Here is a 27791-nt window from a genome sequence, read left to right as displayed (position 1 = left end):
TCATCTCCTCTTATTATTAACTGCCTATCCATTTTGATTCATCCCTTCATTTGACCTAATCTTAGGAACACACTAAAAGAATAAAATTGGAACAAGATTCTGAGGATCAGGACTCTAAAAGTCCAGTCCCAAGGGAGCAGGAGGTGGAAGAGGAGCAAAGTCCAGAAGCTGACAGTGGGTAAGTGGCATTCAATTTTTGTCCTTTTGGATTTATATAATTTCTCTTCAATTACATGTTGCACACTGAATTGCTGAATTTAAATCACCCTAAAAGCTAAGGTAATGGTTTTATCTGTTTTTTCTTTATCCCATTACAGCTTATACACTTACAATTACTGCAGACTAATTTAGTATGGATACAGCCCAATTGCTGGAGCAGTAAAGGGCACAGAATTGTGGCACTTAAAACAGCTTAGTAGTACAGGTATGGGATCCCTTATCTGGAAACCCGTTATCCAGAAAGTTCCGAATTATGGAAAAGCTGTCTCCTATAGACTCCATTATAAGCATTATTATCTAATTTAAAAAAATATTTCCTTTTTCTCTGTAATTATAAAACAGTACCTTGTATTTGATCCCTTCTAAGATATAATTAATCCTTATTGAAGGCAAAACAACCCTATTGGGTTTATTCAATATTTTAATGAGTTTTAGCAAACATAAAGTTATGAAGATCCAAATTACGGAAAGATCCCTTATCCAGAAAACCCCAGGTCCCAAGTATTCTGGATAACAGGTCCCATACCTCCTACAGTGCAGTGTGCAGCGTTTAGTGGTATAAGGGAGTTAATTCATATTAGTAGTGGCCATTTAAAATCATTACTTAAGAAAGTTTAAAGGGGTTGTTCACCTTTTAGTATAGTGTAGAGCAGTGATCCCCAACCAGTGGCTCAGGAGCAACCCCTTGGATGTTGCTCCCAGTGGCCTCAAATAAAGTGCTTATTTTTTAATTCTTGGCTTAATGGCAAGTTTTGGTTACATAAAAAACAGATGTACTGACAATAAGCCTCCTGTAGTTTGCCAGTCCATATAGGGGCTACCAAATAGCCAATAACCGTCCTTATTTGGTACCCCAGGAACATGTGTTATGCTTGCGTTGCTCCTTAAGTCTTTTTACATTTGAATGTGGCTCACAGATAAAAAAAAAAAAAAAACCAGTTTGGGGACCCCTGGTGCAGAGAATAATGCTCTAAGACTATTTATAATTGGTTTTCATTTTTTATTATTTATAGTTTCTTAATCATGTCACTTTTGGTTCAGCAGCTTTCCACTTGGAGTTTCAGCAGCTATTTGGTTGCTGGGGTCTAAATTGTCTTAGCAACCAGGGAGTAATTTGAACGACAGACTGATATATGGATAGAAGAGGACATGAATAGAAAAATAAGTAATAAAAAGTAACTATAAAATTGAAGCCTCACAGATTTTTGGGGCCAGGGGCCCCCATTTGAAAGATGGAAAGAGTCAGAAGAAGGTGGCAAATAATTTAAAAACAATCAAAAATAAATAATTAGAACCAATTGAAGAGTTGCTCAGAATTTCCCATTCTATAACCTACTAAAATTAACTTAAAGGTGAGCTGCCCCTTTAACCGAAACTGCACACTTAGGCACAACAGGGATTATTATTTGAAACATAACCAAGTTAATATGTGTGAGAGCTGTCATACTGGGTGGCCTATATAGTATGACTCTGTATACTACTAAGTTAAAAGTATAATGTGTTTATAACCATTAAGATTTTATCGTGGCTAGCGATATAATATTTATTAAACACTGACTCCAAAGTACATATATTTACGAAGAGTTTTTTTTAATTACTATTAAAGAGGTAGTTCACCTTTAAGTTATTTTTTAGTACATTATAAAATATCTTATTCATGTTAAATTTTGAACTAGTCACTTTTTTTTTTTTATTATTTGCCTTCCTTTTCTGCCCTTTTCAGCATTCAGAAGGGGGTTACTCACCTCCATCAGAAAAACAATAACTTAAAACACTTAAAATTAAAAACACACTTCCCATTTCCAGGAATTAGAAACACTTTTTCCACACAGCAAAGGGAAAAAAAAGTGGTAATGCCCCTTCCTGAAAGAGCTGCACAGGGCTTCATTATAACCAGATTTAATGTGATATTTGCTAACCAAGGCTTCCAAACCTCTTGTAAGGACAAGACTGCTAATTGTCAGGCTAAAGCTTCTGTTGGTCGGTCAGAATTATAGCATCCCTTGGGCGATCTTATGTAGTTTTGTAAATCAAACCTGCTTCTTCACCTTATCACACAATGCTAAAAGCATGCTTAGGACTTATGGATAAAACATAACAGTAGGATATGTTTGCCTGCATGATATTGTATGTATGTATGTATAACTTTATATATAAAGCGTTACAAGGGTACGCAGCGCTGTACAATCTTACATTAAAATATACACAATTACACACAGGGAGGACTTGTGTGATAATAAATAAGTATAAATACACAGGCAATAAGTGCCATGTGGTATGAGACACAGTTTGAAGGAGGTCCCTGCCCCATAGAGCTTAAAATTTAATATTGTATATTCCTAGCACCACTTTTTAACCCTTAATTTTAACCCTTCCATACAGCAGTTTGAAATCATTTATATAAGGTTTCCAGATTGCCAGGGCTGCAGTGGTTGCATTTGAATTTCAATCAGTGCAGCCCTACTAGCTGAATTTAGTTGTTCCCTGAGGTTTCAAGTGATTTGGAACCCAAAACTATTTGCTTGGCTGGCACCCTTCCTTTGTTGCTAGTGTGCAGGTGCTGATTGTGCATGAGCGAATGCTCAAAACATATTACACTTATTTATTTCTTGTTATTTATATATAGAGCCAGCACATTTCCACAGTGCTTTTCAGAGATTATAATTCATGTCAGTCCCTGCCCCAGAGAATCTTACAATCTAAGGTCCCCATCACATTCACACTATGGTCAATTTAGTTAGTAACCAATTAATCTGCCTGTATGGTTTTTGAAGTGTGGGAGGAAACTGGAGTACCTGGAAGAAACCTACGCAGATACTGGAAAAACATACAACCTCCTTGTATATAGTGCCCTGGCAGGGATTGAATTTAGGACCCCAGCGCTGCAAGGCAGAAGTGCTATTCACTGAGCCACCGTGCTGCCTGTGCCCAATACTAATAGCCAACTAGCTCAACTACATTTAAGAAAGGCATGAGTAGTTGCACAAAACCATTTTGAAGTGCAGAATGGGTTTTACGTGTCTAACACTATGTACCTTAGGGATTGACCACCGAAAGCTTGTGCAGCTATTGACATCTTAAATACATGTATGTGGACAACTTGTTGCACCATCCTGCAGCCGTGATCCATGATTTGATGGATGTTGTGGGCAAGCAGCTTAGAGATGCACAGATTTTGTAGCACATGTGAAGATATATATTCGAGGGAAAGTGTGTAAGAATGTATACTTATAATCTGACGGAATGGAGGCACCAGAGGAGGTATCGCTTTATAACTAAATGCTGGGTGGCATAATTTATTGCACAAATGTACAGCAGCCTTGTTCAATTCTGATACCTTAAGTAAGCCATTAATGTTTGGCTTATGTTTCTCTTTAAAGGAAAGTAAAAAGAAAATGCTTCCAACTACATTGCTTAAATCTAACATAGAATTTTGCATACCTTGATTACAAGTATAGATTTTTCTGTGACTGATGTCTTTTTTCACAGACAACGGGCATTTGGTATTTATGTCTTATAAAATACACAATCAATTGTTCAAATAAAAACCCATCCCCTGTCCAACTGTAGGGTGAGGTTCTGCATAACCCTTTTGCTGTAAAACACACAAATATTTAGTGTAGAGTTAATTTTGAAGATATACTCTGCCTTTCATGTATAAATGTTATAACACTGTGTAGAACCACTCTCGAGTGTACTGAATATAAAATATTCATTGCTGGTACACTGCATGTTCAAATTTGATAACAGAGAAACTCGCCAAGGCCAAGATACTTGAAACCTAAAAGGTAGGCATCATTATGCAGGTGAGTGATAATTCTGCCTGCTGATTGGTTGCTATGGGTTACTGCCTTTTGTTATATAACACCATTTGATCCTTGTCTGGCTGTTGTAAATGAGTCCTATGATGTGATGTTGCTGTCAATTGCAGCCATTGCCTCCCAGCTGTGAGGTGTATGTGTAACATTATTAAGTATTACATGAAATAACATGCTACATATAAGCTTCACTAGAGCAGAAAAAATGCCTTTTGCCGGTGGAATTAATTGTTATTGGTATATGTAATCTACATTATATTTCATTCCTCCTCCCCCTGCACATTCTAAACAGTTTAGAAGATAATGGTCAAAGGCTGTATACAAGGAGGTGCTAACTGAACAAAGAACACCATTATGTTTTCCTCCTGTTTGCTTCTTTTAATTCCGATTTTTACTTAAGAAATATATTTGTTTATGCATCGTCTCATAATTAAAAACATTTATAAATGATATAATATTTTCCAATAAGACTATTAAGCTTGTCAAATATTTTGTGATTTAGCCTGCTGACTTAGCCAATAAGTTGGCCCAAGACCCATATGTGGAACCAAAAGACCACAAGTCTATACCCCACCACAAATTACAAAGCCTGTTTCTAGCTAGGTACAAGTAAAAGCAACAAATCTCCCTGGGAGACCTCACTTCAGAACTGCTAATTTTTCTTTCTCTCCACTCATATGGCTGTGTGTATATTGATATCTAAAATCAACCTAGTAAATGCTTCCTAGTAGCATGTTGGTTTAGGCATGAATGGTACACATGATAAGTGAGTACCCTCTTACCTCTAAACATTCTGGGGAACTTGCAGCAAAGTCTTTTGAACCACAGTTAGTTCTAAAAATCCAGTGCATCTGTGACTGCAACTACTCTGTGCCTCTTCAAGCACTAGCATATGATTTTATATGTAAACAATCGAAATATGGCAATAACATTTTTCAGTAATACAGAAAAAACTGACAAAATTAAATACATATTTTTCTGTCAGCAGTATCCCTTTACAGGGAAGAAATCAGGGCAAGAATTGTTTCTTTATAAATTAACAGGAACCCAGTATTTTGCATTGTCAAGCAAGTTGCTTGTTTGGGTGCTTAGAGCTTATTTAAATGCAGTTATTTTCTTAAAGCACTTGTTACTAAAAACACAGTTTAAATAATTCAGAATCCACAAAAAATAAAAATTGTAGACTTAATTGCAAAACGTCTGAGAATATAACTGTTTACATCATACTAGAAGTTAATTTAACCCTTTCACTGCCAGCCGTTTTGGTCAAAGCGGAACTTGTATTGCCAGACAGTTTTTTAACATTTTGCACTGTTTCACTTTAGGGGCCTTTCCTCGGGGAGACTTTTAGTTTACCCAGGAAAACAATATATTTTTGTTTAATTCCAATTCTGTAACAAGATATAGGCGTCTAAATGTCTAAAAATGAAAAAAAAAAAAAAAAATTTCCACAATATAAACACACATACTAGAAACAAATTGTTTTATGCACGAATATACAACTGATTTGGAAAGTCCCATGTCTCCTGAACGTGCCAATACCAAATATATATAGTTTTATGGAGATTTCTCACTTGTATAGGTCAAAAACTCCCAGCAGTACACTACCAAATTTCTAAAGCTCTGCTTCAGAAAGCTGCATACTTTGGCCTTGAAATCCAAAAATTCCACTAACAGAAGGTTTATCCCAGAAAATTGTACATTTTTGGAAAGAACCTCAAAACTTCAACTTTTCAGCATCTTATCTCCCACACAGCATTAGGTACCAATATAAAACACCCTAAATGTGAATGCCAGGGGTCCACTGAACAGATTGATGCCCAATATGTATAGGTTTACCTAAGTATGTGGCATGTAGGGGCCCCAATGGGAACATACCCCCATATGATCTATCATTTCAGCTCCTGCAAAATCAACACATTTACATTCTTTGTGTGGGATAAAGCCCCAAAAAGCCATATATTTTTGGAAAGTACACATTCCCCCGAATCTATAATGGGTACACATTTCTTTTTGCTCCAAAGTACCAAGCCGTAAAGCTTTCCTAAGTTTGCAGATTTGTATGACATTTCAGAAAATCGCATAAAAATGTTGCAATTTGCCGCATTTATCTCACACAATTTCTTGATAAAGATCAGATAAAGGCAAATCACCCCAAATAGGAATACCTAAGGTCTACTGAACAGTTTGATGCCCAATATGTATAGATATACCAAAGTCTGTGGTATGTACTGACCCCAAAATGAAAATAGCGCATATGGATTTCTTGCCTGCCAACTCAGCTTTTGCAGACAGAGCCCCCTGACAGCGTATTATGTGCAGTAACCCACCCCAACTATACAGAGACCCCCAGAAACCCATATAGTTTTGGAAAGTACACATTCTCATGAATTCAAAATAGGTAAACTTATTTTTGTACACCAAAGTTACACACGGCAAAGCTATGCTAAAAACAGATCAGGAACACAGGGATAAAAATGCAATAAAACCACAAAAATTGTGCAAATCAGTGAAACAACAAAATAAGTCACACGACAGTGTAATTAGTGGTCAGAATATCTGATCCAATAGTCACGCTGTCAAAATTGTATGAGGTTGGAGAAAATTCCTAATAATGTGTTTCTGCAGTATTTCCAGGGAAAAGGGAAATAACAAAACCCAACTGCACTTAGGCACTTGTATATAAATTACTGTCCAATATTTGGAGTGAAAATCAGACCTAAAAATATACGGTTGATGTGAAAGAGATTGGTTTCTTTAATTAGATTATGCAAGACTTGTCAAACGCATTGGGGCTTATTTAAAACATGGAGAAACTCTGCACCTTGGCAGTACTCAACAGCAGAAAATAGCTTAGTTTAGCAAGTTAAGAATACTGCTTACTGCCCAGGTGCACATTTTCACAGTGTTCGTAAAAGAGCCCAGGGATTTTTAATCTGTGAAAGTTTGTATATTTTCCAATAAGAAATGCAGCATCCAGTAAAACCTCGATTTTTATATGACCCGATTTTAAGTTTTCCTGCATTTTACATTTTTTGTAGTCCCCCCCCCCAATTTACAATGTATTTCCTGATTTTACATTTTCCCAGATTTGACACTATTTTTTCTGGTTCCCTTAAAAATGTAAAATGGGATCTCTGCTGTATTGTTATGTACTTATTTTGTAAAAGTATTTGTGTCCCTGTGCAGTGGTCTTAGTTCTGCGCCTAAACCCATTCATGGTAGCATTTCTCTTGTGTTTGCCAGACTCAATGTGAGAAGCACTGATGACTTGCTTTTAATAATAAACTCTCCTTTACTGAGACGGGATGTTTTGAAAACCACAGTAATTATATAGGGTATATTTCAGAATAAGAAGCCTAAACACGATGGAACAAAATTTATTGGGCCCCATACAACTCCTCTCTAACAGCCTCTTTTATACCAGGTGGATGTGCAGTGTAACAATTTTGTATTGCAAATTGTACGTCAGTCTGGATTAACTACCAGATCATCTATAATTCTGGGCCCCACAGCAGCCACTTCTTGTTTTTGGATTAGACGAAAATGCCAACAGTGAACTTCCTATATCACACAACCACCCAGTGTTTAAGATTAATACTGGCAAATATAAACAGTGGTTACCATAGGTGCTGGCAGGTTGTTTACTGCTGAGACTTTTTGTCTTATTGAGGACAAGCACTTTGGCACCTCACTGGACTCATTAGTGGTTTAAAGAAAGTGAAACTCTGCCTAATACAGACTGCCAACTTTGTCTGGAGAGGCCTGTGTGTGATCATCTTAGCACCCACACATTCTGTGTGAATTTGCACCAGTGCTGTTACTCGCAGAAACCAGATAAGCTTTCATGAATACTGCTGTAAACTGATCAAAACTATGTGCTGAATGGTTACTTTGGTTTACTGCACTTTGGCTTAGTAAATGCTAGTTTGCTCAGTTATTCATAAAAGCCCTGCTCCATTGGAGTTTATTAATTAATCTGCTTTCCATTTAAAAGTCACCCTCTATGGTAAATCTACTAAAGAGACATGTAATTCTTTTTGGACAGATACCAATGATTAGAGTCTCTATAAAGTGTTCTAAGTTGGAGCTATACAAGAACAAATGAGGGGATATTGTACAGGTATAAAAACAGTTACAGAGACTCCACACATCTTTAAAAGAGACATATAAAAATTATGTACCAGTGAATTATACTCCTAAATATAGAAGAAAAAAAAAAAGTAGTGTTTCTGACTGATTTATTGACAAATTCCACCAAATCCCCAGTAGTCCCCATCTGTTCCACTTCCTGCTGGCTGAATTATTTCGATGTGCAGGGGAGCCTGTAGCTTTCAGTACACTGCACTGTAGGATAGGAACCAATCAGCAGCTAGGCTGACCTGATAGGGAACTGAAGCGTGTCTTTGCTTGTGTGAGTGCAAGGCTGTGATTGGCTCTCCCCCTCCTGCTATGCTTCTGGCAGGGACTGTTAAGACACACTCACCCTTGATTTGAACCATGGACAGAGAACTGATAGGATCTATAGGGAGCTCCAATAAAGGGGCCATTTTTACACATAGGATTAAATGTCAGCCCAAAGAGAAACCAGCACAATATATTATTCATAATTGCCTACAAAAAAAAATTAGCGTTTTATCCATTTATCCAACATGTCTCCTGTAACAGATCGGCCACCTAAGATATAGAGTGCAGCTACATACAAAAAACATTTTGCCCATAATGCTCTGCATTAAATCAGCTGAGAAATCTTCCACTGCTGGTGTGGCTCTGTGTTGTCTTGTACAGCTGACAAAAGATTTCACTTCCAGGGCACAGTGACCTCCAACTGCTCTAACAAAGCAGCTACTGCAATTGGAGAAGCCAGCACTCAGCATATTGAAAACAATGATTTATAAATATCAAAGTACAGAAAGGAATGGTTTCCCTGTAATTTCTGTATTCCAGGGACAAAAAATGCTAAATCTGCCTATGCTTACTGCCACACAGATATAAACCTGCCTATGCACACACGTATGGAATAGAGTGGTGTTGGGGTGTCCTATTTGAGAAGATGCAAAGTGCCTCAGAGCAGTAACCCTTAGCAACCAACTAGGTGTTTGCTTTTGGTATTTCGTTTGCCTCCAAAGCCAAATGTTCATTGGTTACTTATTTTGCCCTTTGTTAGTAACTAAGCCTAGCTGTTTACAGACCTGCAGGGTTTGCCCTACAACTTTGCAAAGCTTCTATTATTTGCACTGTGTGAAATGCCACCCACCACAGTATACTACATGCAGGACTACCATATGTAACAAAGTATGCTGTAAGCATCCATTATATATCGATCTATAAATTTTAGCGGAAGTAGCTGAATATTGTGATATTCTTTAAATATTTGTGTGCGTGCGCTACTAGTGCCTAAAAGCATTGTGGGAGTTGTAGTACAGCTTGAGCCAGGTAATATCCAGATAACGTTTTACGCTAAATTGAACAAGTCCGAAATCTGAAATCCCATGTACCCCAGACGCAGTCGAATTACGGTACAACGACACTGGGGTTGGCAGTTCAGGGGGGGCTGTTGCGGCCCCACATCGATCGGGGTGTTGCCGGCGTGTGTGACATAGTGCAGCACCTTTGCCCAGCAGTCCGGTGGGAAAGCAAAGCCACACTGTAACTAGAGCTGCTCTGAGCCGCCGCGTCCCACCCTCTGCCCGCCTCTGAGAACCTTCCTCTCTGCGCTGGGGGCTGCTGGGTAATAATCAAGATGGCTGCCGAGCATGTTTGAGTGTAGCTCCCCTGCCGGAGAGCGAGCTAAATTTGGTAGTACCGGGAGGAAGACCAGGCCAGAGACCCGCGGCTGCCTTCGATCTTCTCTCTCGCTTTTTACTCCCCCCTTTCACCGCTGCTTCTTTTCCCCTTCTCCCTCTAACCTACTCCATTCGACCTCCAAAGGTTCCTCCCATCCCTCCCCCCCTTTCCTTTCAGCCGGCTGCCAGGGAAATGTTATCAGAAAACAAAGACTGGTAAGAGGATTCCGTGTGGGTGTTAGAGGTGCTTACAGTGTCGTGGGGTAGCTGGGCGGCAGGGTTGCATTGGTGCCGGGGAGCCATGAGACGAGCAGGATGTGCTGGTGCTGCCGCAGTGGGTGAGCGCGTAGGGATTGCATGGTGTGTGGAGTATAGCCTCCTGTGTGTTTCATGGCCTCTTCCAGCTCGACGTCATGCTCACCCGTTCCATTGGAACTGGAATGGGCTGGGACCTGCGCTGGCTAGCAGTCTACGTTTAACCCGAGCCATCCCATGGTGCCTGATCTACAATAATCCTCTCTTTCTTAGCTGATAGAAAAAATGTTCAAAAGGTTAAAGTTCAAAACAGCTGAAGGGTCGCAATTTAAGTGGCTTGTATGGGTTTTGTGGATTGTCACTTTAAAGTTCACTAGAATGGATGTTCAAGAGTTAAGGTATCAGAGCTGTGAGGTTGTGCTGTGGGTGTGGAAGGTTCTTTATTGTAACTGGAGCATTTGAGATTCAATCTGTAAGCAAAGAAGGAAGAAACTTATCTTTTATTGCACCAAAGAATGGTATATATCTTCCAGATGGATCACACTATACAGGGCACTTTGTATAGCTTAATTATGTACTACATTCTGTTCTGTAGAAACATACATTGGTTGGCAGTTTGGCCAATTTCGACCATCTGGACATGTATGCTAAGTCTAGTGGGCCGTTTAGACTAATAATAGAAACAAAGATTCTGTCCTGATGCTGGTTGGCCAAAAGGAACCATAGAGATGCTGCCATCAAAGACATATTGATGTTAGGCTAGGAATATTCAAGTTACAGTTTATATATGATAAGGGAATAAGCAGGTATAATTATCTTGGAAGGGTACGGAGTGAATATGTTGTGTGTTTTTCTCCCAATAATACAGTTTTTGTAATTAAAGGAATAGTACCATAGTACTTCCTGCTACCAAGTTTGTCCACATAGTCATAGTGTGATGTTGCTAGTGCTTATTTGGATTAAATTGGTTTTATCTCGTGTGTGTCACTGGATGCAAGTCCAACTCTACTGGTACTTAACAAATGGATACAAATTGCACCTCGGCAATTCTGAAAAAAAAAGCCACCATCGCCTTCAACACAAATTGAGCAAATCATTAGATCACATTGTGTTCTATGAGTAAAGCTGCATGTGAAGGTGGTCAGTGAGGTGGAATGGATGGATGGTATACATATTTAATAAATAATGTGTGGCAGCCACAGCTCAAAGGTCTTCATCAGTTTACAGTGCTGGTAGATGGCATGCTGGAAGTGTAGCCACAGCTATTTGGGGTGCACTGTGAGTTGTAAATGTGGCACTATTGCTTTGTCTGTTCTCTGTGACAGAAACTATTTGTTTTCGGGTGTGTTGATTTCACAAGGTATGAATAGAAATGGGTCTGTTAAATGTATGTTTTATATAGAATTTTGTTGGTCTTTGGATAATCTCCAAAGAGGCAGAAGTGCTTGCAGTTATCTTTTATTGTTGCTTTGCAGCCAAGGTAACCTAAGTTGGCCATACACATTTAGATTTTAGTCTTTGTTCGACGAACATTCGGATTTCAGTCGTATGTTTAAATTCAACGATCTGAAACTAACATTCAGACTAAAATTATAGGTAAAGCCCTTAAAATACAAATCAGGATTTTCTGAACATGAAATAGTTGTCAGACACCATCTTACGAAAGTGACTTCCAATGAAGGCCCCCAGGGGTATAGTTCAGTACACAATACATGCACAGATTTTCTGATTAGCCAATCGATCACCATGGTACGAAAATTTTTGGAACGATAATTCGGAGCCCACACACAGTCCGAAAATTGTACAAAACTAGGTTAGGGTCCCAGATTACATTGTAATTTGGTCTTTTTCTTAACCTGACTGCATTATAATTTTTTCCATATTTACTACAGCAGTACTTTTTGGCTTTCTACAATCTTTTTTTTTTTTTTTTTTCTCCCCTTTTCCCCCCTTGTAATGGTAAATCAGGAGGTTCTCCAGCAAAACTAAGGAGAAATTAGGGGCTTCACTCCTATTTAAAAGTGTTGAGCCTCTAGCTTGTAGTTTGCACATTCCCTGCTTTTATGTACAATAAGGACTTTAACATGTGACAGACGAAATGAACATAGTAATCCATATTATAAGCAACAGCTCATATAGATGGCTACTTATCTGTTTCTAAATCGCTTTTTTTTTCTTTGCAGCACGCCAGAGAGTGAGGACGTGGTGATGGAGGCTTCAGAGTGTCAAACAGAGGGTGAGACTCGAGAGGCTGCACCCCCACAATCCTCGGAGGAATTCTGTGAGGGAGATGACAAAAAAGAGGTAAGCCGATGTTGCTCTGCATCCTTATTCAGGGGTCTAAGACTGGTATTCAGTAAGGTACAAAGTATAGGAAGCATAATTTGTATGGGACCTCTCACCCAATACCCTAAATAAGCAAAATACAAAATAAGCAAACAAGTATTGATAGTTCTGACCTGCTTTTCCATATGTGGCATGCAGAATTTCTTAATATTCAGTGCTACATAACTTAATTGTAGTAAAATATTGCTTTCGGTATAATCAAATTAAGAAAATTACCTCTGTTTATTTTGAACATGTTATAATGTTTAGTTATTTGCCGTGTGGGGTCCCAGACACAAATGCATTAAAGTGGTTGGTGGGTGTAAGGCCTTCTGTGTGAGAGTTTGGCAAACACATTTTAACATGGCCTCACATAAATTAAAGCCCCATAAGTAGCAAAGTGTTTAAGTGGTAGTCCCATATGTAACTTTTAAAATGACTTTGATTGTAGTTTTTAAATTTGCCATTTTATTATGGTTTTTTTTAATTAATTGCTTTTTATCAGCCCTAGAATTTTGACTGACTGCTAGGGTGTAATTATAATAATAACCTGGCAGCAATTAGAACTCAGAATGGAAAGTAAATATGAGAGGGCCTTAGTAGACAAAGATCATCTTCAGAGTTATCCAGTTTTTTTGGTTCTCTGGTTCCTTTATCCCAACAACCCGATAACATTCAGTGAAAGGCTTAGAAAAATATAGAACATGAAGGCTAAAATAAAACATGAGGACCATTTAACTTTCTTTTACATCTACAAAATTCTAAAAGTTGATACAAAGGTGAACATTGGGTTGGAGCCACAACAATTTGCAGTTTGGGGTGTTCATTGGGAGGGGGAGATGGTGTTATAAGGTGCTCCCTGCTCTCTCCCACCTCCCTTGTCAACCAGCGAAGCCTGTATATGTGTGTGTGCCGTTCCTTCCTCCGTAAAGACATCTGTCCCATCGCCCCAGCGCCTTCACCAAATTCCTGCTGGACTACCAGGCACAGCACCACCCATTCAGAGCCCAGCTTTACCCAAGCAGCCCGGAGGGTGTTGGACAGACGCTGCTGTATGCCATAAGAAAGGAGGAATGGGTTGGCATCATATCCCCTTCAGCCTGATTCTGATGTCACGAAATATAATTGTCTTTAACACGTAGCCCCAAAGCAAAGCAGTTATGTGTTCTGAGAAAGCCATACACGTGGAAATATGCATGAGTTGTCCTAAAGGCCTTGTCCTGCATCAGCTATAAAAAAAAAAAAAAAAAAGTATATTTAAAACCTGTGACTGCTTACCGCGGGGGTTCCCTATGCTACAGAGAACAAATGTCTCAGCAACAAATGTCTCAGAAAAATAAATTTTTGCCGTTTATAAAGAGTTTAGTTCAGTCACATGGTACTCCATAAACCATCCATTCCACAGGTTGGATTTGCTCAGCTTACAAACAAAATGAACAGAGTTGTGGAAACAACAACAAGCATAGCTATACTGAAAATAGGCATATTCCGACACTGTAAAGAGCAGAATTGTTGGACATTATACAAACTCTTGATGTTGTCTTGCAAAACTGCAAAATCTGAAATGCTTCTACTAAAGACTCATCTTCTTGCCTTGTAAGCAATACATTCAACAGACCACATGGCATTAAAATATGATTGGGACTCTTCAACTATGAGTGTCATTTTGGCCACGATGGTGATATGGCGATTTTGACCCTTTTGCCAGCAGTGCTCATTCTCTGCAAAATTTTGTGTTAAGGGTCATAGGTCTTCATCCCCTCAGTAACACTTTGAACCTGTGGGGATTTCCACCTGGATGAAAGGGGCTCTCTGCAAATGAGTTTGAACTTTTACTTAAATTGACTTATGACCTTATGGCAAGGATCTCAGTGGGACGATTTTCCCTCTCACCCACCCTCCTCACCGATCACCATTTCCTCCCATCACACCCTCCAAAAATATAGGACCAAACCAATTCCAAAATATTCAGAGGGGCACCGGCTGGCCATTTCCGAGCCACGTGGGAGAGAAACAAGGGGTACCAGGACACTTCTTCACTCCTGATTAATCGTTGGTTTATATATTTTCTTTTATCTATTTCCCTCTGTCTCTTTTTTTTTTTTTTTTTTTATTTGCTTTAGTTTTTTTTTATGCTGAAGGATTATTAAAGGGCAACAGTACTCACCACTGTCCATAAATCTGAAGTCTATTTTATTGGAAGTAGACCTGTTCAGTTAGCAAATGTTACTTTATGTTGGACATAACAAAATTATCCCAGCAGATGTAAGTAGAAGAGTCAGTTGTAGTATGGCAACATTTAGTTTTAACAGTGGATTGAAGCATCATGTATGTATGCCATAGAACTAAGCTGCAGCTAACTGAGTTCTAGCAATCTGTGTTGAGGATTGTACATAGGTGTACTCTCTCTTCTTGTTGCTGGAAAACTACTTGGTCTTACTTAGTTGTATCGTATCATGTAACCTATACTCTTCCACTTATAACTACAGGATTTTTTTTTTTTTACCCTCCAAAGATGAATAAAGTCCAAGGTTATTGTATGGTCTATTTTCATAGAAGCAGACAGCAGTTTATGAGCAGTGGAATGAAGAACCCCTTTAAAATGTCCTTGCATTTTCTCTTACTTCTTGTACGAAAAAGCAGTTTACAGACTAATTAGTGAATCCATTTGTGCTGGTTTAGATTATATTAATCACGTGTCCATGGGCACAGCAATTCAGGTTGAATACTGTAAAAGGCACACAATTAATATAGCAGATAACATGCTCTGTTAATGGTTTCAGTTCTTACAAAGGAAGATATATGGGCTCGTACTTAAGAGTGGTTGCTTCTGCGCCTCTCTGCTTTCCACCACAGGGAAGCGCAAAAACAAACTCACCCTATTCCTAATCTTCCCCCTACCCACACAGACACATGTAAGCACCGAACACAGGTGGAATGCAGTGTGTTGCGTCCCACCTACGTTTGGCATGGTGAAATGCTGAGGAACACAACACAGGGAAGTGCAGATGTAACCGCTCATGAGTAAGCCCTAAGGGATAAAACATCATTATAGCTCTCCACAGGTCTACAGAATTAAAATGTTTCTTATTTAAAAAAAAAAAAAAAAAAAACTATTTTATATATATTTATCTAGTAGCCACCATTCTCCCACCCCTGAATTAACTGAATTCCTAGAGCCTACCCCTATACGTGTGGACAAGGACAGAGCAGCCATCATTACCATTGCTAAACAGGAGAATGCATACTGGAATCTGGTACACAACTTTTGGTTGGACTTAAAATGTACCTTTTAAATTTAGTAGATATCTGGTCATTTTGCCTACAGATAACCTGTCTGCTTTAGCAATAAGATAATGACTTGGTGTGGATTTGCTGTTTCGATAGCTATGATTGGACCATGCATGGCCAGCTATAAAGTAGACTATCAATCTTAAGAATCATATGTTTGTTAAAAAAAAATATATATTTTTTTAAATGTGTGTAAAATTTTTAAATGGTAATGCTGAAATGCTGAAGGTATGGTCTGTAAAATCCTGGAATCTTTCACATGTTACTGCCAAATGCTTTAGCCTAGGGAAGATGAACAATTTTCTTTTTAGAGAATTTCTATGCTTGTAATGTCATTGATTTAAACCAGCACCTTTGAGATTCTTTATGATGCTTTAACTTACATGAAGTTTGAATGATGCAATCATACTGATTTTCAGCTGCAGGTTTTTTATTTTACTTTTTTATATTTATACTTTTTTTTTTTATATATTGTAAAATAACTAACAACTGTCTTTTCTTCCCGGGGTGCAATTTTTACATCCACCCCACTTTGTTTCTTTTTGCCCCTTTCTATTTTTCTTTAGAGTACTACTCCACCAAGAACATTCAAAAGGAAGATCTCTGTTATATGTAAGTAAAAATCTACTAATTCGCTCAGTTCTTCAGTTATATGATGAGATTAATCTAACCACAGTTGTCTTATTATAATTCACTAAATGCGGCCACGGAAAATCCAGTACAAGTGAATAGAGAACTGTGAAGTTCTCCCAGTGAACTCTTAAAGGGGAACTATCATGAATTGGAATCTGCTTAACTTGGCTTAGTTCTGGCAGGTAGCTAGTGTTCTTAACAGAGAAGAGTGGTCCAACTATTCTTGACTGAAATCTAAAGATCAACCCCACCTGTCCATCTTTCCTATCTGATAGAAAACCTGGAAAAGAATTTGAATAAGGTCTAAAAATTCAACCCATTTCACCCTCATATTGTCTGACATTTTCCATCTCACTAACAATCACATAGGGCTTTATTTCTTGGTTATTTATGAGAAAAACATGAAAGAAGCTAGGTATCACTTGCTTTTCTGAGCACCAGCAATCAAGTTATTTAGCACAAAGGCCCAGCAATTTGAAACATATATGCCAAGTGTGCTGGCAGGTGATGTAGGAGTTGTAGTTAAACAATAACTTTAGGGCATCCTCTTTTACATTCCCATAAAACTACAATTGCCTTTTGTATTACAGTCGGAACACTGATACTGTACATTGTAGTCACTTTTTATATGTATGCAAGCTAATCAATAACAGAAGATATAGCCATTTCATAAGAATACATGGACTGGCTATAGCAGAATAAGTGCTACAGACTGACTAGATGGGACTGATTAGACTCAGCTGGCCAATCAAGAAGCCTGAAAGCCTGGCTAGTCAGTCTGTAGAAGAGCTGTGAATGAGAGAGATGTCTGTGAATCCAAAAAGCAAAAGCACCCCATCAGCAAAATACGATTGTGACCTATAGGTAACTTTTTTGTACATTCAAATTTTGTAATTTAGTTTTTTAGTGTGAGTATCACCTTAAATCCCAGTGAGTGAGGTTCAGTCAATAAGGTATTCCTTGTAAATAGAAAATTTCTTCCTAGAATTTCTTTCACTTTGCATATTAATAAGGAGCATCTCTTCTATGGTAGCACCATGTTTGATTGGCTGTTATAGGTATCTTCAGTGGTACAGTTTAGCACCTCTTTTAGTAAATCAGCCTCAGGATAGCAAAGGAAATCCACCCAGATATTCACACACTTGTTATCTGTGTTTTAATTGGCCCAGATGAAACATTGCTGTCTGTTTTATAAGTAAGGAAAATGTTTTTGCCTTGCAACAATATAACTTTATTCTATCCAATTAGCTGCTGGTAAATGTTCTACTCAGCCTTCATCGTCCACTACAACAAACAGTGACAATGAGGGTGCTCATCCTGCAAGACGGAGGCGCTGGGGGGCCAGTACAGCAACAACACAGAAAAAACCCTCAATAAGTATCTCCACTGAATCACTTAAGGTACAATACCACAGAAATCGGCATTCCTAGAAAAGATTTTAAATAGATTGATTTAATTTATTAAATGTAATTTATTTAAATATATAATGATCTGTGCCAGATACCAAAATGTGTGTTTCATAACACTAAAGTATTCTCACCAAAGAAAATAACATGCTACTGACCTTAGAAATTATGATTATACTTGAATTGAAGTTGCAATATTTGATTTGTTCAGTTATCAAAAATGTCAGAACCTTGTGCTATTAAGGTGTTAAAGTGTCCGTCAGATTAAAAAGTAGCATGCAATTTGTCTGTCTTTCCCCAGAATCTTATCCCAGAGATCAAGGAGATAAAGCAAGAAGCAGTGGTGGACCTTCATGCTGAGGACACTCACATTTCTGAAGATGAGGCAGAGAGGAATGGCGATGATGGTTCTCATGATAAAGGCCTCAAAATTTGTAGAACGGTTACACAGGTGAGCTTGATGTTATCTTCTGTAAGAGATTAGGAATACTGTAATGAAAACACATCAGTTAATAGCGCTTCTCTGGCAGAATCCTGCATTGAAATCAGTTTTTTTATAAACACAAACAGATTTTTTTTTATATATTTAATTTTAATATTTCACATAGCAGCTCCCAGTAGATCAGAATAGCACTCAAAAGTAAGAAATCCAGTCTGGCTTGGGACTGCTCCAGCTACATAGGAGTAGGAGAAACAATAGGTTATCTTAAAGCAGTTCTAATGTGTAGCGCTGGCTGCTTCTGAAAGCTCAGGCACAATGTACTGAGATGGCTGCATACACACCTATATTACAACTAAAAAACATACATTTGTTGGTTCAAGAATAAAATTTTATAGTGAATTTAGAGTGAATCATTTGCTATGTAAACTGTAATTTAAAAATAAGAAGTACCCCATAAAAATCATGACAGAATCCCTTTAAGTTACAATGAGCACTAAGTCTTAGTTTATGCTTTTTATAGGTGGTACCAGCAGAGATTAAAGAGAATGGGCAAGAGGAAGGAGAAGTAAAGGAGGATGAGGCAGAAAATGCTGCTGAACCAGAACCAGATCCTGCTCCAGTGGAAATTGAGGTAGCTCCTCCTGTTGAACCAGAAGTCAAGAAGCCCCCTGCAGAGAGTCCTGCAAGAGCAGAGGTTAGAGGTGAGTACTACATGGTAGTGAGTCAATGAATCAAAACACTGTCAAACATTGTTTAATGTTTTGCATACTCTTTATTTTCCATCAGCTTTGATAGGGTCTCTAACAAATCAATTGAATTTATTCTTCCTACAGTAACATTGGGAGATACACTCTTAAGGCGTTCAATCAGTCAGCAAAAGAGCGGTGTCTCTGTTACTATAGATGACCCTGTTCGAACAGCATCTCAGCTTCCATCTCCCCCACGCAACAAAATAAGCTGTATCGTGCATATCTGTAATCTGGTAAGTTATAAAAAGAGAATTGATTATGCTCAACCCTGTTTTTACATCCCCATAATAAGTTGCATTTTCCTGGATTTTTTTTTTTTTGCGGTTTTCTCATGTTATAATGCATTTCAATGGGAGCATTTCCCATTTTAAGGCAAACCTTGTTTTTCTGTTTACCACACTTCTACTTGTTTTGTTTTCGGGTCCCCAGGAAACTATAAAATCAGGGTTTGACTGTTTACTGATTGAGATAAAATAAGTGATAAAGTATAATGTAGTGATGTGGTTGCTGCATTATGACAAAGTTGTGGGTAGGACTAATGGTTTTTATCTAATACCTAAGTACAGTAAGAATCTTGCAGGCCTTCACTCGAGTTTTATTGTTACTATTTGGGATTAGCCATATTATAAAACTGCTGCTAAAAGCTACCACTCTAAAATACTTTACCAGTCACATTTTATTATGCCACTAAAAGCTACCACCCTGCAATACCTTGCCCAACCCATGATTTCTGGGGTGTGTGTCAAGTAAGGAACATCACCTGGTTTAACAGTCTAATGGTTTTCTATTATAGGTCCGACCTTTCACTTTGGGACAACTAAAGGAGTTGCTTTCTCGTACAGGAGCTATAATAGAGGAGAACTTTTGGATAGACAAAATCAAATCCCACTGCTATGTCACGGTGAGAATTTGTATTTGTAACATTGGAATTACTTTCTGTTTCTGTATTTTCTAATAAAATCAGTTTGCAAATACTGAGCTTGTTGATTGCAGTCCCCCCTTGATTCTCTCTCTCTAAATATAGTATGTATACCCATGTTTTAGTAATATTTTCTAATTGTTCTACGCTAATTTTCTCACAGTACTCCACAACAGAAGAAGCAGTTGCAACTAGAAACTCTCTTCATGGTGTGAAATGGCCACAGTCCAATCCAAAATTTCTCTCTGTCGACTTTGCTGAGCAAGATGAGGTAAAGCTGCATTTTATTGTTCCTTAACACCTTTAGAGCTGTTTCCTTGTTCCAAGCAAAATGTGGGGATACTGGATGTTGCAGAGAATACTCTTCACCCCTCTACAATTAAAATCCTGTTCAGAGATTGGTTCTTTGTAAAAGATGCTTTTATGATTTATGGGAATCCTATCATATAAGAAGGGGAATCACATCATATAAGAAGGGTCCCGTTCATCTGCATTTTTGCTTCAAACATTGATTGAATATGGAAATTATGTTAGAGTTCATATAAAGGGTTAAACACTGGATGCTTTTTTATTGTAGTTGGACTTCCATCGGGGTCTTTTGGTGGAGCGCCCACCAGAGCCAAAACCAGAGGAGCCACCTCATCCCCATCCACACATCCCTGCTCTGCGAGGTGAGCACAGGGAACATGACCGAGGAGCAAGAGAGCAGTGGGCAGAGAGAGAGCGAGAGATGGAAAGAAGAGAGCGCACACGTTCAGAGAGAGAGTGGGATAGAGACAAGATCCGGGAAGGACCCAGATCACGCTCTCGAGACCGTAGGAGGAAAGAACATGCAAAGTCCAAGGAGAAGAAGAACGAAAAGAAAGGTGAATCTTTTTAGGAAATTAAATTAAGAGGGTACATCCCCCTTCCCAGTTTATGATCACATTGCTATTGGTTCTTTTTTTAATTCATGTATCCATGTATAGGTCTCTTTCTCATAGAATCTTAATGCCACATAATTCTGCCTTTTGTGCTATAGGAATAATCTTCATACATAAGGAAATAGTGTCTGACTTATACACTCATCTCAACAGGTGTTCATTTTTCTCCATAGGCAAAGTTAAAGTTATTTCTTCATATAATAGCAGAGAAATAAGTTAATATTATTTAATAATGGATCACGGCCATCTAACCACTGAATTGTTATAGACTATATAACATTTTTTTAGGAAGACCTATTTGTGCAAATATCTTGTATTAAACCTTGAACTGTTGTTCTTCTAGTCTTTGTATAGATAACCGCACAAAAGTTTAGTCTTTAGTTGTAGTTAAGTGCATGTAGAAGGATGTGCTTGTCTGTATTTTGCAGCATTTACAGTATGTACAGAAGCCATAGGACCCATACACTACTTCATTTATAGGTACTGCACATTAAATACAGTTATTTGTAGTTGTATTTATATGATGTCGCTTATATCTAAATAGATCTGTTATTGTCTCTCAGTGCCTATCCTCACAGTTAAGGGGTCTTTGAAGTACAGCACCCAATGAGGGCCAGTTGTATTCACTGACCAATCAAAGAGGCACATAAGAAGCCAGTGACTGGGGACTGGCAAGTTGAAGTTTTAGTTAAAGGAAAATACATAGATATAAATAAAGTTGTTATTTTCTTTAAATTGCAGTTACTGGTAAAGCGGTATTTAACTAGTTCACGGTACCTTCTATGGCATTCAGATTGGGTTTGGCCAGGCACTTGGATTCCGCCGAATCCTGCTAAAAAAAAGCTTGGGCATGGCCAAATCTGTATTTTCAAATTATTTTTTGTAAAGAAGGAATCTTGCAAAAGATATTGCAGCCCATAAAAAGGACAAGAAATACAAACAATGTAAATTATATATTTGACCTGTACTAATTTATTTTAATCCTGTATATAAAATACTTTTTACAATTGATATCCTGGCAGCTTGTTTTTCAGCCCTGCTGTCCAAACAGCCCTCTGTGTTGTGTTTAGTGGAATGTTAAATTGGCCATACACTTATTAATAACATTTGTACGATTAGTGGTATACATATAGCAGCTGGCTGTTTCTGACTGACATTCATATACTATGAATATTGGTTTGGGGCTCAGGTAGGCTTGAAAATTTCATGGGCAGTTAAGAGGAGCAGCTCTTCATGTCCAGTGGTTCCAATCATACTGGCTGTTTGTTCAAATACAAAAAGGTGGCCATACCATGCATTGAGCCCTCATGCTCTTTGTCCATTAGGCCCAGAGGCTGATCGATCACAGAACATACCTGATCATACTTGCCTATAGATGCATATTCATGATGCATACATTCTTACCAGAAAACTGCAAGTATTTTCTAATATAACGTAATAATGCCAAATATCTTTCAATAGTGTAGTGACTTATATGTGAAGGCCCGTTCATTTCAATTGTGTAAGGGGATTTGTGCAATTATATGTGTGGCACGGTTAAGCACTTGCATCATACCATAGTTGTTAGTTACATGTTTTGCATGAGTGCTTTGGCACTATGGCTTTCTCTTTGTTGGTTGTAAAATGGTCAACACCATCTTCTTGTGGGTTATTTTTGTCCAGATCTAAAAGTTACAAAAAAGTAATTGGTTCTTTTTTCAAGGCTCAAACTCCCTAACCCGCTTTGTTTGTCTATTTCAGAGAAAGTACAAGAAGAACCCCCAGCAAAACTCTTAGATGATTTATTTCACAAAACCAAAGCTGCCCCCTGTATATACTGGCTCCCACTCACTGAAGACCAGGTAATTGCATTAAAATTGAAACCAGTAAGGGATAATAGGATGTCTGCTTCTCAAAATATCTGCTGCCTGTTCAGACCCTCATCCTCTTCACAATCTCTGCATTATTCTTTTGAGTGCCTGTAAAGCAATATGTAACATTCAGAAGACTGTGCAAAATATAACTTTTGTAAAGGTTTAGATAACTTATTAGTTCTTTTAAAATTATTTGTAAATGTTATTGCTATTGAAAACAGTCTGCTGCCTTGTGTTACATTGTTTCAAATGCCAGAGCCACCTGGCAGAGAATAGAAAAGGACAGACAAACGCTACTTTTATTAGCAATTATACATACAAATAACACAAAAACCATTACAAATTTCTAATGAATGTATATTGCAAAATTGATTAAAATGTTTTCTTTTATTAGGCAAAAAAATATATATTTCGGGTTGACTTGTCTCATAGGCAAGTTGAAAGTGACTCCATCCCTACTGAAAAATATGCTTGCATACAATTATCAAAACTCAAAGTCTTGAGGTGTTTTAGCACAGTGTGTGCTCACTTATTGATCTCTATTTGTGTAAATGGGTAACACCTTGAGTCATATTCAAGGAGTGACTGCGTATTGCTGAAATCATATGCACCAGCATCTTTTTAGGTGATAATGCCATTTTCAGGGATTTTATCCTGAGTTTATCATGCTCTCACAGTTTAGCATAACTGAAACCTTGAAAGCTAATCCTATATTCTCTTGCAGATTCTAAAAAAAGTTGCCGATAGGGCAGAGCGTGCAAAAGAGAGAGAAAAGCGGCGGAAAGAGCAAGAGGAACAGGAAGAGGAGGAAAGAAAGGAGAGAGCAAAGGAGAGGGAGAAAGAGGCTGAAAGAAATAGAGAGAGAGCACGAGAGGCTGACAGAGAAAAGAGAAGAGAGCACAGTAGAGAGCGCCCGCGTGAAAGAGAACGGCGGGAAACGAAGAGGCACAGCCGCAGTCGCAGTAGAAGTACACCAGTGAGAGACCGAGGAGGCCGGCGCTGAACACAACCTGCTGATAACCTCCTGTATTGACATCCCAGCCCCTTTAAAAGTCCTGTCCACCATCAAAAGGGTTAAAAGTGCACCAGTTCACACAGATGTACAGTAACCTTGTGGTTAAAGAATTGGTTCTCTTACGGCCCCTACCAAAGGGAAAGGTTTATTTAAAATGCAGGATATAGCTTCTGTGGTTCCAGAATAAATTTTGAAGCTTTTTCCCTGCAAGCCAACTTGTCTGGTCCCTTTTGGTATGTAAATTTCCCCCTTCCCCCCCCCCCCCCCTTTTCTTTTTCCCTATTTTAATTGTAAACTTCCGGGTGTAGATTTAACATACCGGATGCTTTTGGACAGTTTGTGCAATGAGGTTTTTCTCCCTTTCCAATGTTCCCAGTTAACCTTTTAACTGCCTAATACCGAAGGACATATTCATGGTAGAAAGAAGGTTACTTTAAATCCTCTGCTCAAGTGGCTTTCACATGTGACATCTTCCCCAATTAAACCTATTTTTGTTTATTTTTTTTTTATTATAAATGAAGTGGATTATCAGAAAATAAAAATCTGAGTTAGTTTTATCACCCTGTCTCTGTTTGAATTTAATTTCCATTGTTATTTGGTACTTGGCATTAGCATTGTCTAAACCCATTACAGCAAGCCTCTTCTGTACAGATAAGATTTCATAGCTCAATGTCAAGTCTTCCAACTTTGATTTTCAAAAGAGAGAGTTGTTACTAAAATAAGTGTACATTCCAGTAGTCAGAGCAACTTCGCCACAGGCTGAGCAGGCATCAGCATGGTTTCTCACAATTTCACAATGTGGTGTGTTATATGGTGGTCGTATATTCTTGTATGTAGTATGGTCTATAAAGGCTATATCTATATCTATATATAGATACAATGACTTATATTTTTAAAAAAAGGCTGACCACCATACAGTAATTTGACTAGGTGGAAGGTGCTATGTAGTTGTAGGATGGAGCTGTGACACTAGAAAATCACTCTAAAATAGTTGCAATTCCAATTCTGAGGAAAGAGGTTTGAAGATAAGTTAGTATTATCATAAGTTAGTATTATTCATGGCAATTACAGATTTAGAAACAAGTCCATATTTTGCAGAGTATTACTTGGGATAAAGCAGTAGTGCTCCCACATCTGAGTGATGGTGTGCTTGTAAATTACATCTTCATAATGCATATATTTCTTATAAGATATTTTCCCTTGTGGTGCTTCTTTTTAGGTGGGTATTGAATGTACAGTGGTGTGAAAAACTATTTGCCCCCTTCCTGATTTCTTATTCTTTTGCATGTTTGTCACACAAAATGTTTCTGATCATCAAACACATTTAACTATTAGTCAAAGATAACACAAGTAAACACAAAATGCAGTTTTTAAATGAGGGTTTTTATTATTTAGGGAGAAAAAAAATCCAAACCTACATGGCCCTGTGTGAAAAAGTAATTGCCCCCTGAACCTAATAACTGGTTGGGCCACCCTTAGCAGCAATAACTGCAATCAAGCGTTTGCGATAACTTGCAACGAGTCTTTTACAGCACTCTGGAGGAATTTTGGCCCACTCATCTTTGCAGAATTGTTGTAATTCAGCTTTATTTGAGGGATTTCTAGCATGAACTGCCTTTTTAAGGTCATGCCACAACATCTCAATAGGATTCAGGTCAGGACTTTGACTAGGCCACTCCAAAGTCTTCATTTCGTTTTTCTTCAGCCATTCAGAGGTGGATTTGCTGGTGTGTTTTGGGTCATTGTCCTGCTGCAGCACCCAAGATCGCTTCAGCTTGAGTTGACAAACAGATGGCCGGACATTCTCCTTCAGGATTTTTTGGTAGACAGTAGAATTCATGGTTCCATCTATCACAGCAAGCCTTCCAGGTCCTGAAGCAGCAAAACAACCCCAGACCATCACACTACCGCCACCATATTTTACTGTTGGTATGATGTTCTTTTTCTGAAATGCTGTGTTACTTTTACGCCAGATGTAACGGGACACGCACCTTCCAAAAAGTTCAACTTTTGTCTCGTCGGTCCACAAGATATTTTCCCAAAAGTCTTGGCAATCATTGAGATGTTTTTTAGCAAAATTAAGACGAGCCATAATGTTCTTTTTGCTTAAAAGTGGTTTGCGCCTTGGCTATCTGCCATGCAGGCCGTTTTTGCCCAGTCTCTTTCTTATGGTGGAGTCGTGAACACTGACCTTAATTGAGGCAAGTGAGGCCTGCAGTTCTTTAGATGTTGTCCTGGGGTCTTTTGTATCCTCTCGGATGAGTTGTCTCTGCGCTCTTGGGGTAATTTTGGTCGGCTGGCCACTCCTGGGAAGGTTCACCACTGTTTCATGTTTTTGCCATTTGTGGATAATGGCTCTCACTGTGGTTCGCTGGAGTCCCAAAGCTTTAGAAATGGCTTTATAACCTTTACCAGACTGATAGATCTCAATTACTTTTGTTCTCATTTGTTCCTGAATTTCTTTGGATCTTGGCATGATGTCTAGCTTTTGAGGTGCTTTTGGTCTACTTCTCTGTGTCAGGTAGCTCCTATTTAAGTGATTTCTTGATTGAAACAGGTGTGGCAGTAATCAGGCCTGGGGGTGACTACAGAAATTGATATTGAAATTGAAAATTGAAATTCATAAACCACAGTTAAGTTATTTTTTAACAAGGGGGGCAATCACTTTTTCACACAGGGCCATGTAGATTTGGAGTTTTTTTTCTCCCTTAATAACGTAAACCTTCATTTAAAAACTGCATTTTGTGTTCAATTATGTTATCTTTGACTAATAGTTAACGGTTTTTGATGAGCAGAAACATTTAAGTGTGACAAACATGCAAAAGAATAAGAAATCAGGAAGGAGGCAAATAGTTTTTCACACCACTGTATGTTTCCTGCTTTCTTGCACAAGATAAAAGAAAATAACATTTAGGGGGGGATAACCATTCCTTTGTCTGCTATAAGGGTGTTTATCCACTTAAATTATTAATCTCTCACTAATGCTCACTAAATGAGTTAAGCACGCTTCACCTTATAGTTTGTGCAGCTTCTTTCTTCTGGTTGTTAGAAGACGAATGCTGTGCAAATCATCTAAGGAGCTACTGCACCACTAATATATTTGTTAATTATATGTGCAGTATTGGACTTGCCCACTAGGATACCAGGAAAACTCCCAGTGAGCCTAGGAGTCAATGGGCCCTCCTGTTCACCCAATTATTTTGGCTTACTGTGCCTATACCGTGGACATTGCACATTTCTGCATCAGAATACTGAGGAGAAATTGATGGACGGATAGATGATAGAGAAGAGACTTGGAGAATATAGAAGTTTAGTGAGCAGGAAAGAAATACGAGCTGTTCTGAGGTCTATGGTTTTCTAGCGTGACCCTGGCTTCCCAGTCCTATGCTGTAAATGTGAATCTTTGTATGTGGCTTTAAACTATTTGCCTTTTGATACTGCCTTAAATTCAAAATGATCTCTGGTCAAAACCAGAAGGTACAGTATTATTACTCCTTATGCTAAATGTTATTTTTATTCTTACTGATTATTATTCTGTTCAGATCTTCTCCCATTCAATTTTTAACACCGCTGCCTGTTTCCCAAGGTAAGTGGGACATAAGATCATAGCTAAAATTTTAGAATAAGGATTTTTCCGGAAATTTGGAACTCCATGGCAAACAGAACAAATTGATTTGTTTTGCAACCAATGTGATTGTAACTAACCTGCATGAATCCATACAGCCAAGTGCTGTTCCTATTGCAGAGAAAGAAAATCCTAAAACCATTCAATTATTTGCTAAAAATTGATTTTGTGGGAGATGACCTCCCCCATATTTTGGAGATTTATGAATAAAAGGTACCATACCTATAATTCGTTGAAAACTACAGTTTGTGTGTAAGGCCTTTTTAAAAGTATAAGTCCGATGCCAATTTACCTAAGGATATTAAGCAGATTGTAATTATGCTGCATGGTTATATTCTATGCTGACTAACCTGTTTGTGCTGTAACATTCTTTGTTCTTCACATATAGAGGGAATAGAGTAACAATACCCTGCTGGGTATAATTTCCTTCAATATTCAGATGTCAGCAATGAGCTGAGTGATTTTTGCACATTTGAAAGCCAATGTCAATGACAATAGGTGCAGCTTGATGTCAGCTGAAGATGAAGACACA

At 38.2% G+C, this 27791-nt stretch overlaps 1 protein-coding gene across 1 annotated transcript in view; it reads left to right on the top strand.

The window, feature by feature from the left end:
* acin1 (apoptotic chromatin condensation inducer 1) overlaps positions 1-24194 on the top strand; it is a 47977-nt gene extending 23783 nt beyond the window's left edge. Inside the window, exons 8-19 of the mRNA XM_012953275.2 lie at positions 66-178; positions 12262-12382; positions 16261-16306; positions 17576-17727; positions 18035-18184; positions 18696-18876; positions 19009-19157; positions 19718-19825; positions 20007-20114; positions 20421-20709; positions 22507-22607; positions 23344-24194. Of these exons, the coding sequence (XP_012808729.2) occupies positions 66-178; positions 12262-12382; positions 16261-16306; positions 17576-17727; positions 18035-18184; positions 18696-18876; positions 19009-19157; positions 19718-19825; positions 20007-20114; positions 20421-20709; positions 22507-22607; positions 23344-23622 (1797 nt within the window). The 3' untranslated portion in view covers positions 23623-24194. The remainder of the gene's footprint in view (positions 1-65; positions 179-12261; positions 12383-16260; positions 16307-17575; positions 17728-18034; positions 18185-18695; positions 18877-19008; positions 19158-19717; positions 19826-20006; positions 20115-20420; positions 20710-22506; positions 22608-23343) is intronic.
* Positions 24195-27791: the final 3597 nt, after the last annotated feature.

The sequence above is a fragment of the Xenopus tropicalis genome, chromosome 1, assembly GCF_000004195.4.
Source record: "Xenopus tropicalis strain Nigerian chromosome 1, UCB_Xtro_10.0, whole genome shotgun sequence".
In the NCBI taxonomy this organism is placed as follows: domain Eukaryota; kingdom Metazoa; phylum Chordata; class Amphibia; order Anura; family Pipidae; genus Xenopus; species Xenopus tropicalis.
This window is presented reverse-complemented; position numbering and strand designations above follow the sequence as displayed.